Here is a 16,754-nt window from a genome sequence, read left to right as displayed (position 1 = left end):
GGTTCACTTTTTGACCTATTCAGACTTGAGAAGCTGTGGCAAAACTGCAGGAGTCATTTCACAGCGGGTGGGGAATGAGCTACTGATGGGCAGAAAGTCTATGGCCATTCAGTTCTCTTCCATCACCTTTTGCCACCAAGCTGGTTTTGCAGGAGGTTGCAGCCCACTTTTGGAATTTTATAAGAGCTGGAAAAAAGCCAAACCCATCTAAGCCCAAAGATGTAGCCATAGAGTCTCTGAAAGCTGTCTGGCTATTTATAGCAGGGCAGGCTTTATAGAGCTGCAGAATTCATCTTTCAAAATCACCATTTACTATTAACTGATGAACAGAGTCAGCGAAGTTATATCCATAACAGTAAAACATTTTTGGGGTTAGAATTCATGCATGACTTCCTCTGCTACCTATTGCCTTGGCTGACTGCTTATTTTCAAGTCAGTGTCACTTGTTGAATGGTCTTACTTCTAGATTAGCCTGCACAAGAGAAAAAAACCCCTGTTCTTTGCTCTTTGCTCTTTGTTATGTAGCCTGTGTTACTGAGTATGATTGTTAGCAGAATGTTTCCTTTTTGAATTGAAATTCTTATATTATGAAATATTAGTTTCTTTGTGGAAGGTTTAAGCTGCTGAAAAGGAGGCACTGAAATATGCCTTTCACTCCCATCTGAACTGTTCCCTGACTGTGCTTTCTGAGGGGTCACAAAACCAGTCTCTAATATGTTGCTTTTTTTCAAATAAAGCCTTTTAAAATGTTAAGTTTACAGTTAACAGATTCACATAGTCTTTTGGAAAACCCAATGTTCAATAGGCAGATCATTAAGGCCATGGCAGCACTTCTTGGAGTGATTAAAAATGGATAAGCAAATAAGGACAGCACCATTACTGAAATACTAAGTAGGTTAATTGAATTTAACAAGTTACCAGTAGTAGATAGTAGTTAAGTGTACAGATGAAAAAGCTTTGAGGATACAGGAAAAACTGTGAATACCAAATCCTTTCTGCTTGGCTTTGGGCCCTCATTGCCAAAACTCAGAGGTGTAGTGTGCCTGTCAACTACATAGGAATTGAGGATGCTCAGCCTCCCATGAGGCTGTGTTGTGAAACACTGCATCTATCTTTTCTGTATTTATAAGAAAGAATTATTTGGGTTTAATCATTCCTGGAAAAGCAAAGTCAGCATCTAGCCTGTGAGCACAACTTAAAAAACTTTGTCCACAATCTTACTGCACTTATATTGTATCAAAACCAAGTAAAACACTTAAAAATGCAGTGACCTACTTTCAAATCTTGCTGCACCCTATGATCAGCACAGTGCAGATAGAAAACATGCCTTATTGATTTCTTCTCCTTGCTATTTCTATTGGCAGATTATTTAAAAAGCAAAGGCTAAGGTAGGAGAAAATGATAAGCTGGGACTTTGTTTTTGTATTGCCTTGTAAGCAGTTCCTGAGATCATCTGCAGTCAGCTACAATGTGCTGGAATTGTATTCCTGCTTTTGTAATAAAATTTTCTGTATTTAGCTCTCCCCTATCTTCAAAGTTGGAGGTACCTGGTAGAATATTTAATTATTTAAGCTCCTGCCCCATAGTTAGACCTTCCCAAGGCATTACTGCAAAGGAAGGGACAACACTGTCAACTGCAAACGTTGCAGTTATTGAGTATTTGATGTAAACATTTGTTTTCTTCTTCTGCTTTGACATATAAACATGAATTGTATCCCAAATCTGCCTTCAAAAGTGGAGTCAGGAGAACTGGATATGAAATGCATTTGGAAATTAACTTCTCTCCTAGATTTTGTCCGTATGATTCCTCAGCTTTCATGTTGTCCCACATGAGCAAGTCAGAAAGGTTAAACAAGTATTTGGACTGGAGTAATTTTCAGCTGTATTTAAAACTGCTTATCACAGGTATTTGAACTTGTCATCTTGGAAGAAAATCACAAACTTTGTCCTATCCTTCTAATCTTGTGATAATGGTTTAATCATGTTAATTTCTTTCCTTCCCTTTTGCTCCAGGTCCTCAATCACATGAAAGATCTTGAAATGCATCAAATCCAGATCTGTAACTGTGAGAAGGAAATACAAGTGCAAGTGTTTAAATTAAAACAGCAACAAAACCTTTGTGAAACTCTGAGAGCAGAGAGGACCCTGTTCAGTAAAAATCTGATTGAAGCCAAGGTAGAAGGATACATTTTTTCATATGTTTCTCTCTCTGCTCTTGTTTTCTTTTCTTCCTGATCTAATTTAAATTTGTTAAAGGAAAGCTCGGTGGATCAATGGCAGAAGTGGTTTCTTCATTCTTGTGGGTTTTGTGGAAATTAATGTTTTAGGTCCCTGAAGTTTTATCTACACAATTTGTATTTGGACTGGAAATAGGAGTCCACAGTCATCATCTGGAAATATCCCTGCTTCAAACCAAGCATAAAATCCTGGTACACTGGAGCTATGGAATCATAAAGCCATCCTGGCTCCAGTCTGTTTTATCCCTTCAGGAGTTGTATGCATGTATGTGAAATAGGGTATAAGGGGAATAAGATTACCTCCTTAGCCCTGAATGTGTATGCACATTACTGTGAATAATGATTTAGGAAGCAGAGGGAATGCTTCCCCAGCTGAAGTGGAATTTTCTGACAGGAATCAAATATGTCCAGCCTTGCTTGTTCCTTTCAGGGAGTTTCATTTTCGTCAGGAGATGATTCTCTACATTCATATCTTCTCCTTGGGGATCTCACTAACAATACTAGAAGAAGAGAACAGACCACTTAAGGATATATTCTGTTATTCTGATGTAAAGATCTAAAATACTGCACAAATCCTATTGTAATTGGTAGACATTGGGAGCCTGGATAGTCATTTACAGACTTGGGTTATTTCTGAATAAGTATATATGGCATAAACATATGTAGTAAATTATGGATTTATACATAAGTTTGAATAGGCTTGCTCAAAAAGCAGATGGGAATGAACTGTCAAAGTTCCTGTCCAGCTGTGTGCTGAATTTTGTGAGGAATGAACCATTTTGCCATTTATGTGGGAAGCTTTACTTGACCTTAGTCAGCCTCTTGTCAGTGGATGCAGTGTAGGGATTCTTCCTGCTCCCAAACAATCTCTCAGGAGAAATAATGTTGAAAAATTACAATGCTGATATGCTGATTTTTTTCCTAGTTATTTTTATTTTAAAACACACAACAAATTTGCTCATTTATAAAGAATGGGCATCTATGTGCTGAGTTAGAAAATGGAGCAACCTTTTAGGTTTTGAATGTTCCATGGTGGTATACACTATGCTGTTCACAGTTCCAGTTGTTAGAAGCCAGTGTTTACACTTTAATAACTTACTTGTCATACTACAAAACTCTTTTAGCAAGTCCTGTGGGAGGAAATAGCTGACCCTAAAAGATCTTTTGGCCAAGGTAGAGTTATGTTTAGCAGTGAGAAAAATAGCTATTGAATGTTCAGTAACTGGTCAGCCAGTCATGGAAGAAAAAAAGAGGGTTGTTTAAAACATTATGGTAAAGTCGTTCTTCTTTTTGGAAGTAAAATTTGCACAAGCTGATTTAGATAAAGCTAGATGCAAGTATTTTTCTGTTGCTTAATGTGAAATGATCTCATACCCACCTTGCTTGTGGTCTCCAGTACCATAATGTTCAAGTCAGTAAAATGGAAAAGGCCTCCTGGCAATATGATATAAATACCTGATGCTTTCATCCCGTGGGCTTCTTTTGGTGTTAGGAATTCATTTATTTAAGCAAGTTGATTAGGAGACCAGTTTGCAAAATTGTGTGTTCATGCTGTTCTTCATTAATTAAAGAGTTAAGAAGGTATTTGGGTGGGTCTGGGCTTTAAATGCTAAATCTCTGTCAACTTTTACAACACTAAAGAGGTTTATAGGCTGTGTAGCAAAGACAGCTTTTAATAACTTTCGCTTTTACAAGAGTGACAGAACATGCAAAGAGTTGGGCCTAATGACATATTACAACTAATTAGTACTTTCTCTGTGCTATTTGGGTGAAGATTGCCATGATTCAAGATCTTGCTTAGCCTACATTAAACACTTCGTGCAAGAAAACATCCCTTATTTGCAGAGTAAATCCACACCTATGGTGGACAGTGCTGAAAGAGCTTTAAGCTACTCGGGTCTGGTACTGGAAGAGAAATGTATTCACATGAGAGATTATGATGTCTTCTCTATGAGGTGGTAGATTCTAGCAGAGCAGTAATAGCCTCTAAAGCTGCTTTCATTACATCCAGAAGAACATGTCTGTCTAAGGATTGACTCTGGTAGCTTCCATTTCATGGCATAACATGTGCTGTCGCTGCCCTGAGCTGAAATGGTTAATTTTATACAGGCAGGCACCTTTGTGCTGTGAGTAGAAGTATTCCTACTGACCTGATCTCTTCAGTCCTACCAGCCTTTTTGCTCTGTGTTTGAGCTAAAGTATATGCTAAATACTCTCACAGCCTTCTGAAATGCTGAGCCCTCTTTTACCCCTGGCACCTCTGTGCAAGCTAGCACATATTGGTATCTTAATTAGGGGTATGTTTGCTTGCACAAAACCAGCTTCTTTCCAAAGATTTGTGCCCAACTCTCTACAACCTTATTGGAAAAGCACATTATTAGAAGCATGAAAACAGATGGATATTATCAGAATCTTAATTTCGAATGACTGCTATTTCTTATAGTGTGTCCAGCACTTTAAATTAAATGACGTATTAAACTCATGATTGATGGTTATTATTTTTATCAGTGTATCTTTTAAAGACTTTTTTATTGCAATGTCATTCTAGCATAAACAAAAAATTGTCATTTAATGAAAATGTTTTGTTCTGTTGGATTAAAAAGTGGTATCCTATGGTATGTACAACAGATCTACTTTAATGCACTGTGGCTACATTTTCCAACATCTAAATAGCCTGAACTCCCATCACAACCAACCTCTTGCTTTAACCCTCTCTGTGATCACACTTCCTGTTCTATTAGGATGAAATAGCAGAAATGAAGATGAAACTGAAAAATTCCACACGTCAAGTGGATCAGCTGAAAGAGGAGCTCAAAGAGAAGGACACAGCCCTTGAGAAAGCACGTGTGGAATGTCAGCAGTCTGAGGATGAGAAGGAATCATTGAAAGTAAGACCTGTGACACATATACCTTCTTGCAAAGGGTGGTTTCCATGATTTCACAGACTGCATTATGTTCTGACCTGTGGTAGTTGTTTTGCTGTAGTTCAATGAGCTATTCTGTAACTGAAGCACAAGATCTTAGTATCCTTTGGAGATAATAGTTGCACAAATCTCTATATCTGACAGATTTATATCTGCCTGTAATTATAATGAAAGAGTCCTGAATTGTCTGTTGGAAGCTTTAAATCTCTTGGTGACTGAACATTTTTAGCAAAAAGTTCCATTTTGCTTGCAGAAATGTTGATTTTGGGGATAGCCTCATTCTAGCAAACTTTGTAATGTAGACCCTTATAACTCAACTTTTTCTTTCTAAGAACTTTTTTCTTTCTACTGTTTTTAAGTGCAAACCCCATTATATTGCACTTCATGATGTTGTATTTCTGTGTAACTAGCAAGCATTAGTCTTTTGGGAGTTAGGCAGTGCCTTTTAGTAGGTCCCTCTGCACAGATAGTTATTTTAATATTGTGGTATAAAGCAGCAAGAATGTGTCTTAAATCAAAGGAAATCCAAGCTTGTAGTTCAGGTTCTTCTTCTCAATGCTGGCTGGAGCCCATCCTTGGATAAACTATTAGATTTGTGGTGGTATCTCAACCCATTTTGCTGCGGTCTGGAAAGATTTAAAGAGTTGTGTTCACAGGAGTTTACTTTTAATCTTCACTAAGCACCAGGAAAAAAAAACAATACCAGGAAGAAATGCAAACAACACCCCCAAAACCCTGTGAAAGTGAAAGTTCCCTGTCACTTTTCACAATGTATTCTTTTGTCAGTTTATTGCTTTGCTGGAGTGACTTCTTGAATTTTCAGCCTCTCTCAGCACATTACAGTTATGACAAGATGTCAATAGGGCTTTGTGAAAGGGTGATGAATTTGTATTCTTGTACCTGAAATGTCTCAGAGATGTTCCATCAGTGATGGAGAAGTCAAACAGCATCTCATTTCCTGTGTGCAGCTTTCTGCCTTAACTAGTCCCCAGTTCTGTCTCATCACCTCAGAACTGTCTGCCATTTATTTGACAAACATATGATTGCTGCGTGGTTTACCCACTCAATTATTCACCAGCAAGTTTGTCCATACACTGACATGACATTACTGACTTGCTTCAGGGCATTGGGGTCTTCTACCTGAGTGTCACTGCTGAGTACTAAACCAGAAGAGAATTCAGAAGAAGCTGATTGTCACAGGCACAAAATAACCCAATTATTTGTGTTGCAAGCCAGCATCAATTTATCCTGTTTGCACTGATGTGAAGGAAGTAAGAAAACTGATCCTGGGAAATAGGTTTAAAGAATGTGCTAAATCATGGAGGACTGGGTTTCATAGAAATGAGGTTGTGCAGACATGCTCACCTCAGATGGCATAAAGGTCTTAGAAATGTATAATCATGGTAAATCCAAGCTCCATTAAAGCCAGTACAATGCCATCTTCTGGCTCCAGTTGGCATTCATACAGGGCTGCAGGTTAGAGTTGCTTGACAAAACATCTGAATATTAAAAAAAAATCTATTTATGGCCCTTGAGATTTGAGCTGCTGGCAAGTCAAGTGTTTTGTATAATTTTGTAGATGTTTATGCATGGCTTTTTGTTAGCATTTTCTGGAAATCTGAGTGTAAAAGCTGACTTCTTGTTATTTCAGCATTCTGTGTTCAGTCCCGGTTATAACCTTTGTAAAACTCCATTTTCCTGCCACCTCTAGTACCAGTAAAAGTGTCACTTACACTAATATTTCAGAATCTAAACAAGAATTTAGTTTGAGTTTGGTTTGAGATATTGGTGTAAGTCCCATATATGTTATTCTTTCTTGCTGACTGTTCTGCAGTTCTTATAGATTCTCTGAACCAACTTCAGGTGAGCTATGCTGATTTACAGCAGTTTCAGATGTGACCATTTTTCTGCTTGCACAGTGACTGTATTTATTCATTTCCTTTTCTCTTACCTAATGTACACAGACCCTTGTACTGTGGTTCTTAGCTTATTTAATCTAACTGAAAGTCCTTGTGTGGCTTTAAGTATTTATGTTCCTTGCTGTACAAAGCAGTTCAGATTTATTTTAACTGAGTGCATTCCAGTGAGGAGATTTGTTTATATGAATGTTTGCTGACCACATCTAATGCCACTTCTTGTTTACAATTCATATTTTTCTGACATAAGGAGACCACAGAATTGTGATCTATTAAAAAAAATATTGTCCTGCAATGCCGAATGCATGAGCGGTTTTACATTTGTGGACAGCTTCTGCACAGTGTTGATTGCATTTCAGGATGAAGTGACTTGCATTTTTATTTGGCTGATGAATACTGATGAATATCTGACACTGACTAAGAGAGCTATGTCTTGCACATTTGGGAAAATGAGAATTTTATTAAAGAAAATCAGAATGGAACAAGCTATTTTATTCTGATGATGGAACTGTTTCTGTCGTAAATCGATGTTTTTGCAGGTGCAGCCTTCATCACAGCCTCATTCTTTCAGCATTGGATGATGTTTGTTCCCAAAAGGCAGCTTGAACATCATCCTTTATAAGGGTCAGAGCTGTGGCAAAGTCTTTGAGTTGAGGCTTGAAAGTTTTCATATCTATGAAAATGAACTGTGGTCAGCTAGTTCCACCTTGGCTCTAATTGCCTAGCAGGGATAAAAACTTCTAATAATCTAGGAAGACCCTATTAGTTTTTATCTACATACATGCCTTGAATTATAGATTTTGTGACAGTGGGATAGAATGATTGGGCACATTTGTGTGTTAGTTTGTGTTAGTGCTGTGGAGTCACTGTAGCCGTGCATTACTGCTCCTTTGCTTAGGGACAGCCCCTCTTTTTCCCCAATCTTTCTAATTACACATCCACTAAACAAAGTGCTATGGCTCTTAAATTTTGCTGTTCCTTTCCCGGTTGCCTCCAATTCTTTTATTCCAGTCTGAAGCCTTTCTTGATTTGATGTTGCTTTGTATTATACAGCAGAGATTGTTGCCCTTTTCAGCAAGGTGAACTATTGTTACATCCCAGACTGACTTGGAAAAGCTTTCTAAATATGACCTGTATAATTAAAAACAAAATTAAATGAGGCATCCCTGAATTACAATTCAAACCATTGTCATAGATAAAAATCCTTTCAAATTTCTATTGTGTATAAAACAATTATGTTAAACTAGTGTTTACAGTATTTCTTTATGGATCTTCATGCTTGCTTGTCTTGGTGATTAGTTCTCAAAAATAACAAAATATGTACCTCTCAGGAAGCTAAAAGAATGTATGAGATATTTTTAACTAGCTCTTAATTGTAGGTTTATGCGAGGGAAGTTATTAATTAGCAGTTCACCTATATTCTTTATCTCCATCAGGCTGAACTGCTAAAGATGACAAAACAGGCTATGGAAACCAAAGCCTATATAGAAAATCAGGAGGCAGAAGAGAGAAAACTCCTAAAAATCATTGCTGAAGCTGATGCAGAGAGAGTGAGACAGAAGAAGGAATTTGACAAGGTAGGAATCTCAAATCTGAGCTTTCAAATACCCTGCATTCTGTTCCCTCGTTTGTCCAGTGTATTTTTAAGATGAAGATGCTTAGCTACTGTGAATGTGGGACTACTAAAGCTTTATAGTGCCGTTAAAGCCAAAATGTTAAGATACTGAAGTGAACTAAATCTTTTTGCTTGACTATTCAGGTGATTGAATCCCCATAGGGAAAATTATTTGGTTCTTGCCATAGTTCTTTCATTAAAATGACAGTGAAACCTCTTAATGCACATGATTTTGACTGATACAAGGATAGTCATGATACTCTGGGATTGTGTGAAGGAAGTGTGAGTTTACTGCTTTTCCCTGTGCCCACAGGTGCTCTGTGAGAGACATGCCCTGGGGACTCAGCTTATTCGTCGCAATGATGAAGTGGCTCTGCTGTACGAGAAGATAAAAATCCAGCAAGCCATCTTGAACAGAGGCGAGAGCGAGTACCGGCAGAGAATGGAAGACATGCGGATTCTCAAGCTGGAGATCAAAAAGCTTCGGCGTGAGAAGGGAATACTTGGCAAGACTGTGGCTAGTGTGGAGGAGCTCAGGTAGGAAACCCGATGGAATACATTTTCATAGTGGCTGCAGCCATGGTTTTGTGTTTGATACAGAAAGTATGGTTTACATGAGGTAAAGACTTATATCTACAAGCATTATACCTTGGAGAAGAGGTTTGTTTGGTATCACCTCAAATACAGACTGGATTAAATTCATAAAACAATTTATCAGCAATTAGGAAAATTAAAATATGTTAAGGAGGAAAGAAGTGGTCTTGGGCAAAGTTGAAATGGTTTCCATATTTCCCCTTATACTGTGAGTTACTGCCTACAGAATAAACCTGACTATGAACAGCAGAAAAGTCCAGTGAGCAACTTAGTGGTACAGTGGTACAAGGCCTAGATTAGTGGAACTCCTTTTGGCTAAGCAATTCCCAGAGTATGGGGAACACTTGGCATATTTACAACAAACCCCTGCATGTTTTTAGAGCTCTCTCCTTCCAGATTTATATGCAGACATGCTTTCTGAGAAAGATTTAGTTAAATTTTCATTGAAGGTTGTGTTTCTTTAAAACAGCAGTTTAATAGCCCAAGCCTGATTTATTTCCTCCTTCTCTGGCTTAATGCTTCCTTTCTTGTTTACCCCTCCTGTATTTGAGGGATATTCTTTCCTGAAGGGAAACTGGTCACTTTTAAAGACTCAGTCTTGGTTTGTAAAGAGAGGCAGTTATGTTTTTAGCAGATAACAATTGTGCCAATTCTGCCTAGCTACCACAGTTTTGGGTGAGATCTTTAGTTTATCAGTGTAATTCTGCTTTCAGCAGAACAAATTAACTTCAGTCCATGGTCAGTCCCATTGACTCCAGTGGAATTATGCCAGTTTGATTTGGTGAAACAGAAAGGAGAAGTGGGCACACAACATTAGCAATTGCAGTTTTCATCGACTGACTGCAAATAGGAATAGGATTTGAACCTGCTGCCCAAATGCATTCAGCTGAAAGTCTGTTACTGTATTGAAACTCAGTGACAGTATTGAAGTGTAGTGTGCTGCATGCCATGATGGGTGGATCAATTCTTGCTAACTGCAGCAGCAATCTCATACTTTAATGAAGTCCAAAACCATCATGAAAACTGCCTGTCGAAAAGACTCCATTTATCACTTGTGCTGCTAATTAGCTTTCCCGATTTGCCAACTGGAAATGTGAGGTTTTTTTTCCTCTTCCATAACCTTGTCCAACCTCACAGTTAAAAAAAGGCCTTTTTCTCTCCAGTGAGCTAAATGCAGCTCTGAGCTTAGTAAGAAAAGGTTCAGTGGTGGAGGAGGCACATCACAATCCTCCACCCCCTTTTGACCTTGGAGAATTTAGAGGATCCAATCATTAAAGCGATAAGGGTGAGATCATTGCAAAATGTGCCTTTTTTTCCTGTCCCTCAACCCCCTATCCCCACCATAAAAGCCTAGTTGTCAAAGAATCTAAGTACTGCTCAATTAATTTTAAATTCATCAACAAGTCACCTCTGAAATTCCTAGAGGAGATGTAATAAAAGAAATCAAACTTCAGTTCCCTTAGGAATAGTGTCCATCATACTTAGGTCTTAGAGTGTGTTTTATATAATGGACTGTGTGAGCTACTGTAGATTTGAAACCTTTCAAACACAAGTTGATACGTTTTTGCCCCCAAAGTATTGCTGTAGTTGCAAAGTGACTCTGTGCTTTCCATGTAGTGCTTCCTGTGCACTATAGTGCATGGGAGAATAATTTTTTTTAATGTCCATATTCCTGCCTTGGTCACACTAAAGTGTTTTTGTGTGGTTTTTTTTTATTTTCTTTTTATTTTTTGCTGGTCTTCAGATTTGAGTTTAATCACATGCAGAATGAACTGTTAAGGGAACAGACTCGGTGCAAAATTTTGGAAGAAGAACTGCAGAAGCCCTTACAAGTTCACAGATGGAGAAGATTAGAGGTGATGTGTGAGCATTTTGTGTTCCCAAAGCCCCTATTACCAAATCAGTGACCCAGCACAAAGCCTATTTCGTTTACTGTTACGCAAATGATGTGGAGGAACTGGGCAGACTGCAATTTCCATAATACCAATGGAATCCTTACCTGCTGAATGCTTGCCTTGCACAATGCAATCAGTGTTATTTTTGTGGCACTTTCTCAATGAAAAATAGCAGGGAGATTTGTAAAGAGACTCGAGTACTAAAGGGGACAAGAATACATTAGGTAAATTTAGAAAGAGGTGATTCTTTAACATGGATGGTGAGCAATAGGATGATAGGGGAAAGATACAATCCTACCCTCAGCAATTAGGGAGATTTGTATGGGAAGAAAGCCAGTATTTGAATGGCTCATAGAATAGGTAGACTGAAGAATGGACAGTTATGAAGTCAGAAGGTAAAATTACGTCTGAGAAAAAAAGAAGAGGCCTCCACATAAACAGTGGTGGACTCCCAAAGATAGTCATTGCAGGTAATGTGAGTTCAAACTGCTTTACATAAACAGCAAATCTAAGTTTTCACGCGATTTGAACCTGCCAAGTGAAGGGGAAAAATAAAAATTCCATCAAGCATAGACCAAATATATGAACATCAGTTGGAATCACTGGATATTTTTGATGTAAGCCAGTGCCATCTGAGATTCCTCTGTTGCATGGGTCTCTGATCTGATGCCAGCCTGAGTTGCTTAGCTGCTCTAATAATGAGTGATAATGTGCTCAGTCCCTGCAGAAGCAGAGCTGAATATTTTGACTGTACTTACTAGCATGATAGTGAATTTCTGATCTTTCCATGCTGAGCTTTAAGTTGGATGGTGTGATTAGCTTTTCTTATGGAAGGGAGATATATGCAGGATGCTGAACTAGGTTAAACACATCTACATCTCTAGCAGCACCTTGTAACAAAGAAAAATCAGGCCAGTCAAAACATCCAGTGATGGGAAAATGAATGTATGAAGAGACTGATTATGGGTAATCATGTCTTTCCATTCTAGGTTACTGGTTTGTATTTGGAACACAGAGAGACCAGCAGATGGCAAGATCCGTATGAAATAATCCTGATGGGGTTTTGGTTCAATTCCTAATGAACAAACACTCTCATATCACTACAGTTGTCACAAATTGGCACCATGCTTGGGCAGGGATATAAAAAATCAAGGACTGAGTGAATCATGGGGACTGGTCTACTTTTTAGCCTGATTTCTCTGGAAATGCTGTTGTGTTGTGAGCACTACGTGTGTATCTGTGTTAGTGTCCTAGTTACGCTTGAATTGATTAGTCAATTTAGATAAAACCAGACAAAAAATTAGGAGCAATGAGATACCAAGTTCCTTATAAGCTCAAGCAAACATAAGAGAGCAGGACTTTATTGGAGCTGTTACTGCAGTGTGAGTTTAATCCTTATGAGATACCACATGAGAGAGGAAAGACCAGATGGGAGAGAGGTGTTATGAATCCCTGAGTGAGGAAAAGCTTCAGTCAGAGTTTGTCCTTCAATGAAAGATCCAACAATTAGACACAAAGCACTGGGAAAGTAAGCTTTGCTGGCTGCTCCTCACAGAATTATTTCTTTGCTCCTTAGAGCTTTCTCCAGATTCAATCTGTGCCAAAAGTATGAAAAGGAAGGGATGGAGAGACAGACATCTACTAGCTCCTGGTCTTACAGGCTATGTAGGGAGAAGGCAACAGTTTAGTGCATACTGTGTCACCATTTTAAGCATTTAATTGAAGAATGAGATTTCACATGTATGGACACTTTAGAACCTCATAATAATTCATCAGTGGACCCCCCCAAATTTGTTCCTCTTAAATTCTCCACGTTTCAAGACTAAATTGCAGTTAGTCTTTCTTTCGTTGAATAGGAAAACCTTCCTCTCCTTTGAAGCTAAGTTGGCACTGTTTGAAGTTCTTAAACAGCAGGAAGTGCTTGTGCTGCTCTTCATTTGTCAGTGGGCAATTCCAGTTGCTACTGAAATTGGCACACTAAGTTTAAAGACTGCTTGTATGCATGCAATCTAAAAAAAAAATAAAATAGCTGAATGCATCCTCCCTCAGCTTCCCTTTTACACTTGTTACTTTTGAACATTTAGATATTATGGTTTTCATTTGCAAATGAGAATCAGTAACTTGTTATCATGGATCATTTTTGAGACTCCTTTGCTCTTTCCTAGGCCAGCGACCCCACTACCTATGAGCTGATTCTGAAAGTACAGAGACTACAGAAGCGGCTTATCACCAAGACAGGTGAAGTGATAGAGAAAGAATTTCTCCTTCAGGTACTGCAACATCATTATTTTGTTACATCTTATTAATATGTTTGATTTACCCTGCATTCTCTGTCTACTTACATGTGCTTCCTGAATGTTATTTGGATGCATGACTTTGAATTTCTTTTGCATGCCCTTTAGATAGCTTTAGATGGCAGCACTGACTCACTGAAAGAGAACAGCATCAGATTAGTTGATTTTTACATTCTGGTTACTGACACCTGGTCAACTCTGGAAAATACAATTAAAAATTGACTTTAGTTTATTCATGTCATAGATTAGTCTTCAAGTCAGTGTTAAATTTTTGAAAGGATTTTCTTTGTCATTTTAAACAAGCCTGTTATGACCGGAACATAAAGGAAAGTTCCTGTTTGATTCCATTTGTGCTTAGCTTGGCTTTTGGCAGGAGGAATACTACAGAGTTTCTGTGATTTAGATATGCTGCTGTCTGGGGCATGTTTGATTTCGAGGTATTTGTGCTTAACTTTGCAAAAAAAAAAAAAAATTGTGGTAGCTTATCTTTTCTTAACTGTATCAGATGTCCCTTAACCCCAGTGATAACAGTAGATTTATGTTGTAGAATGGAGGACAGACTGTATTCCTGTAGTGCAAATGTTGCTATCAAATATAAGAGAGAAAGACTCTTTGGGCTTTAACCAGAGGTGTAAATCTTGTCTCTCTGGTGACTGTAGGGATAACTAGAGATTACCAGCTTTAGGTATGATTTTAACATCTTAAATACCCTAATAGTCTTGATGTCTGTGTTGGGTATCACTCGCTGGAGAGTAGAATGTGTCCTGAATCACCCTCTGTCTTGAGAAGAAGCTCAGCAGATCTTATCAAGGCAGGGTTTGTCTCTATTTATTGTTTCATAGGAAAACATTGATCTGAAATTTCATTTGACTGTAATGTATGGTTTATTATTCCTCTGCTTGGAGAAAAGTGATCGTTGTTGCATAGCAGTGAAATGCTGTCAGTGAAATTGTTAGCTTAAAATGTAGCAAAAATAGCTTCAAATTTACTGTGCTTTACCCATGCACAAACCCAATTCTGTTAGATTTTACATAGTCTCTCTTGTCTATCTTGCCTTATCCTTTGTATGCTCCCATTTTGTTATTATCCTTATTTTCAGCTGAAAAACTGAGATATAGAGGTATTAAGTTGCCTGCCCAAGAAAATCTTTGAAATAGTAGGTGTTTGAGCCTACATTACTGTCCTAGCCATTTGTACAATCTTTCTGTCTCTGCAATGGTCCTTCTATGGCAATTCTATGGGGTTTTTTATTATTTTTCTAGATTTAGGACAGAGTTTGGCTATATAAAATCTAATTATTATAACTAGAATTGCTAATGAGTTCCTTTGTGTCAGTAATTCAGGCACCAATTTCCTGTGTAACAATGCTGAAATATAGGTTTCCCTCGGAGAAATAATAGTAAAGGCCAAAAATACCACACTCTGCATTGTGTTCAGGGATTTAACATCAACATTTCTGAGCTCTTTTCTGTTTTTCCACAGTTTTTTGAGTCCTCCATAACGACTGAAATAGGGCTCCTTCATAGCAGGGTGTAGGTGAAAGGAGGTAATCAGAGGTGGAGGACAGCCCCCAGCTCATTTCCTTGAAGTGCTCTATGTGCTACTGGATAACTCCCTGGCACAGTGATCACAAATTAAGTCTACTAGCAGAGCTGCTTTGGCTGAGTGTCTGGATAACCTGGTACAAGGCATTTTGTTATTCTTTCGACTGGTTTTCCTTGGTATGATGAGAGTATCTGTTTTGTAAAATTATACCCTGATATTCACCAAAAAACCCCCCCTTGCTAATAACTTACTAAACTGGTTTTATCAAATCCCAAAGTGCTGTGGTGAAGGAATGAGCCTGAGGAGCACTTTCAGCAGAAGGATATGAACAGAGCAGTAGCAACAGCTTTCTGGAGAGAGCTGAGTTTCACACACCAGGAGGGTGGCTTCACTAGGCCACCTTCTGGGCAGTTTGGAAGATTTGAAATGTATTTGAAGTGAAGTATTTGAAGGATAGGTAGGGTTTGATCCTAATTAAAATTCAGAATCATGGGAAACAGCAGCAATTTTGCTCCAATTTCAGGAATTTTAAATTTTGTTCCCTCAATAGAATTTGTTGAGAGAGTTCTTCTCTCTCTCTCTTTTTTTTTTTTTTTTTTTTTTTAAAAACCTAGTAAACCCCTCATACTTAATAGCATTGAGCATCTTTTTATTATGGGTCTCTCCTGGAAGTCATTTCAGTTCAGTCACTGCTCATGTGCAGGAGTGGGGGAATTGCTGATGACTTAGCCTGTGCCTACTTGGCAGAACATCCCCCATGTTCAGAGCTGGAGACAGCAGAACTGAGGGATACAAACTTATTAGGTCAGAGAACGACTCTTTCCCTGTGTTATGTTTGCTTGCATAAGTCACACTTCCTCACTCCCAGTCATCTTCAGTCACATCTTGTCCTGTAACAAGGGCATAGCCGCTGGGTGCATCAGCTTTAAAATCATCTTAATCTCTTTCTTGCCCTACATAACTTTTTTTTCATATGTGTGTGGCCATGGTGCAAGCAAATAGGATATTTGTTTAAGGTGAAGCTTGTGAGTGTCAGTGTCTAATGTGCATATTATGTAGCATAAATTCCCTCACATCAAAGTGTATTAATAAGATAGAGTACAAAAAACCTTGTGTATTGAATACTGAGTATTAAAAACACCTTTGGAGCTTAGAAATAACCTATGTGAGGAAATGGTTGAGCCCAGTGTCGGCAACCTGCAGTTTGATTTGTAGGGTATTCACCTTGCTGCACACTCATGCAGAGCCATAATGTTTTTATAAGGGAAAAATAATTCCATTTGTATTGTATGCACTGTAGCTCTGTCTTCTTTTTTTACTTTTTGGTAAATGGTCTTTTAAATAAAAGTGCAGGGAACAGGGTTTCAGCTGGATATATAAATGGAAATTTTTGCTAAGTAAGGAAGGATCACAGTATATAGATTCATGTGGAAAAGCATCTGCTTACTTTATCTGCTCCTGATGTGCATTTGATCATATCCTTTTTATTAGCTTTTTCATTGTTTCTAACCTGTCATTTCTTTAAAACCGAGGCAGCTGTAGAAGCAAGCTACAATCCATGCTATGTGATTAAAAGAATGATTCGCTATGTTTCAGTCAGAAAATTTAGATTGCTGACAGTACAGGAAAAACCCAGCTTGACTCTAAAATCTCATACAAAAATATTTCTTAACCGGTCATCAGGGCACATTTTTTGGATCAGACATATGCTGAGAGATAGTGAGTATGCAACAT

At 38.2% G+C, this 16,754-nt stretch overlaps 1 protein-coding gene across 3 annotated transcripts in view; it reads left to right on the top strand.

Moving 5' to 3' along the window:
* The window catches only part of LOC146420931 (cilia- and flagella-associated protein 58-like), a 34,623-nt gene extending 21,121 nt beyond the window's left edge, over positions 1-13,502 (top strand). For 2 of the 3 annotated variants that reach the window (XM_085047871.1, XM_085047873.1), the window contains 6 exons: positions 2,014-2,175; positions 4,979-5,125; positions 8,514-8,654; positions 9,006-9,229; positions 11,031-11,142; positions 13,347-13,502. In XM_085047871.1, coding sequence (XP_084903997.1) covers positions 2,014-2,175; positions 4,979-5,125; positions 8,514-8,654; positions 9,006-9,229; positions 11,031-11,142; positions 13,347-13,487 — 927 coding nt within the window. In that variant the 3' untranslated portion in view covers positions 13,488-13,502. Of the gene's footprint in view, positions 1-2,013; positions 2,176-4,978; positions 5,126-8,513; positions 8,655-9,005; positions 9,230-11,030; positions 11,143-12,170; positions 12,961-13,346 lie in introns of those variants that run through there. The other variant, XM_085047872.1, reaches the window with a different exon arrangement.
* Positions 13,503-16,754: the final 3,252 nt, after the last annotated feature.

The sequence above is a fragment of the Lichenostomus cassidix genome, unplaced genomic scaffold (genome assembly GCF_008360975.1).
Source record: "Lichenostomus cassidix isolate B80296 unplaced genomic scaffold, HeHo_3.0 HiC_scaffold_609, whole genome shotgun sequence".
NCBI classification, from domain to species: domain Eukaryota; kingdom Metazoa; phylum Chordata; class Aves; order Passeriformes; family Meliphagidae; genus Lichenostomus; species Lichenostomus cassidix.
This window is presented reverse-complemented; position numbering and strand designations above follow the sequence as displayed.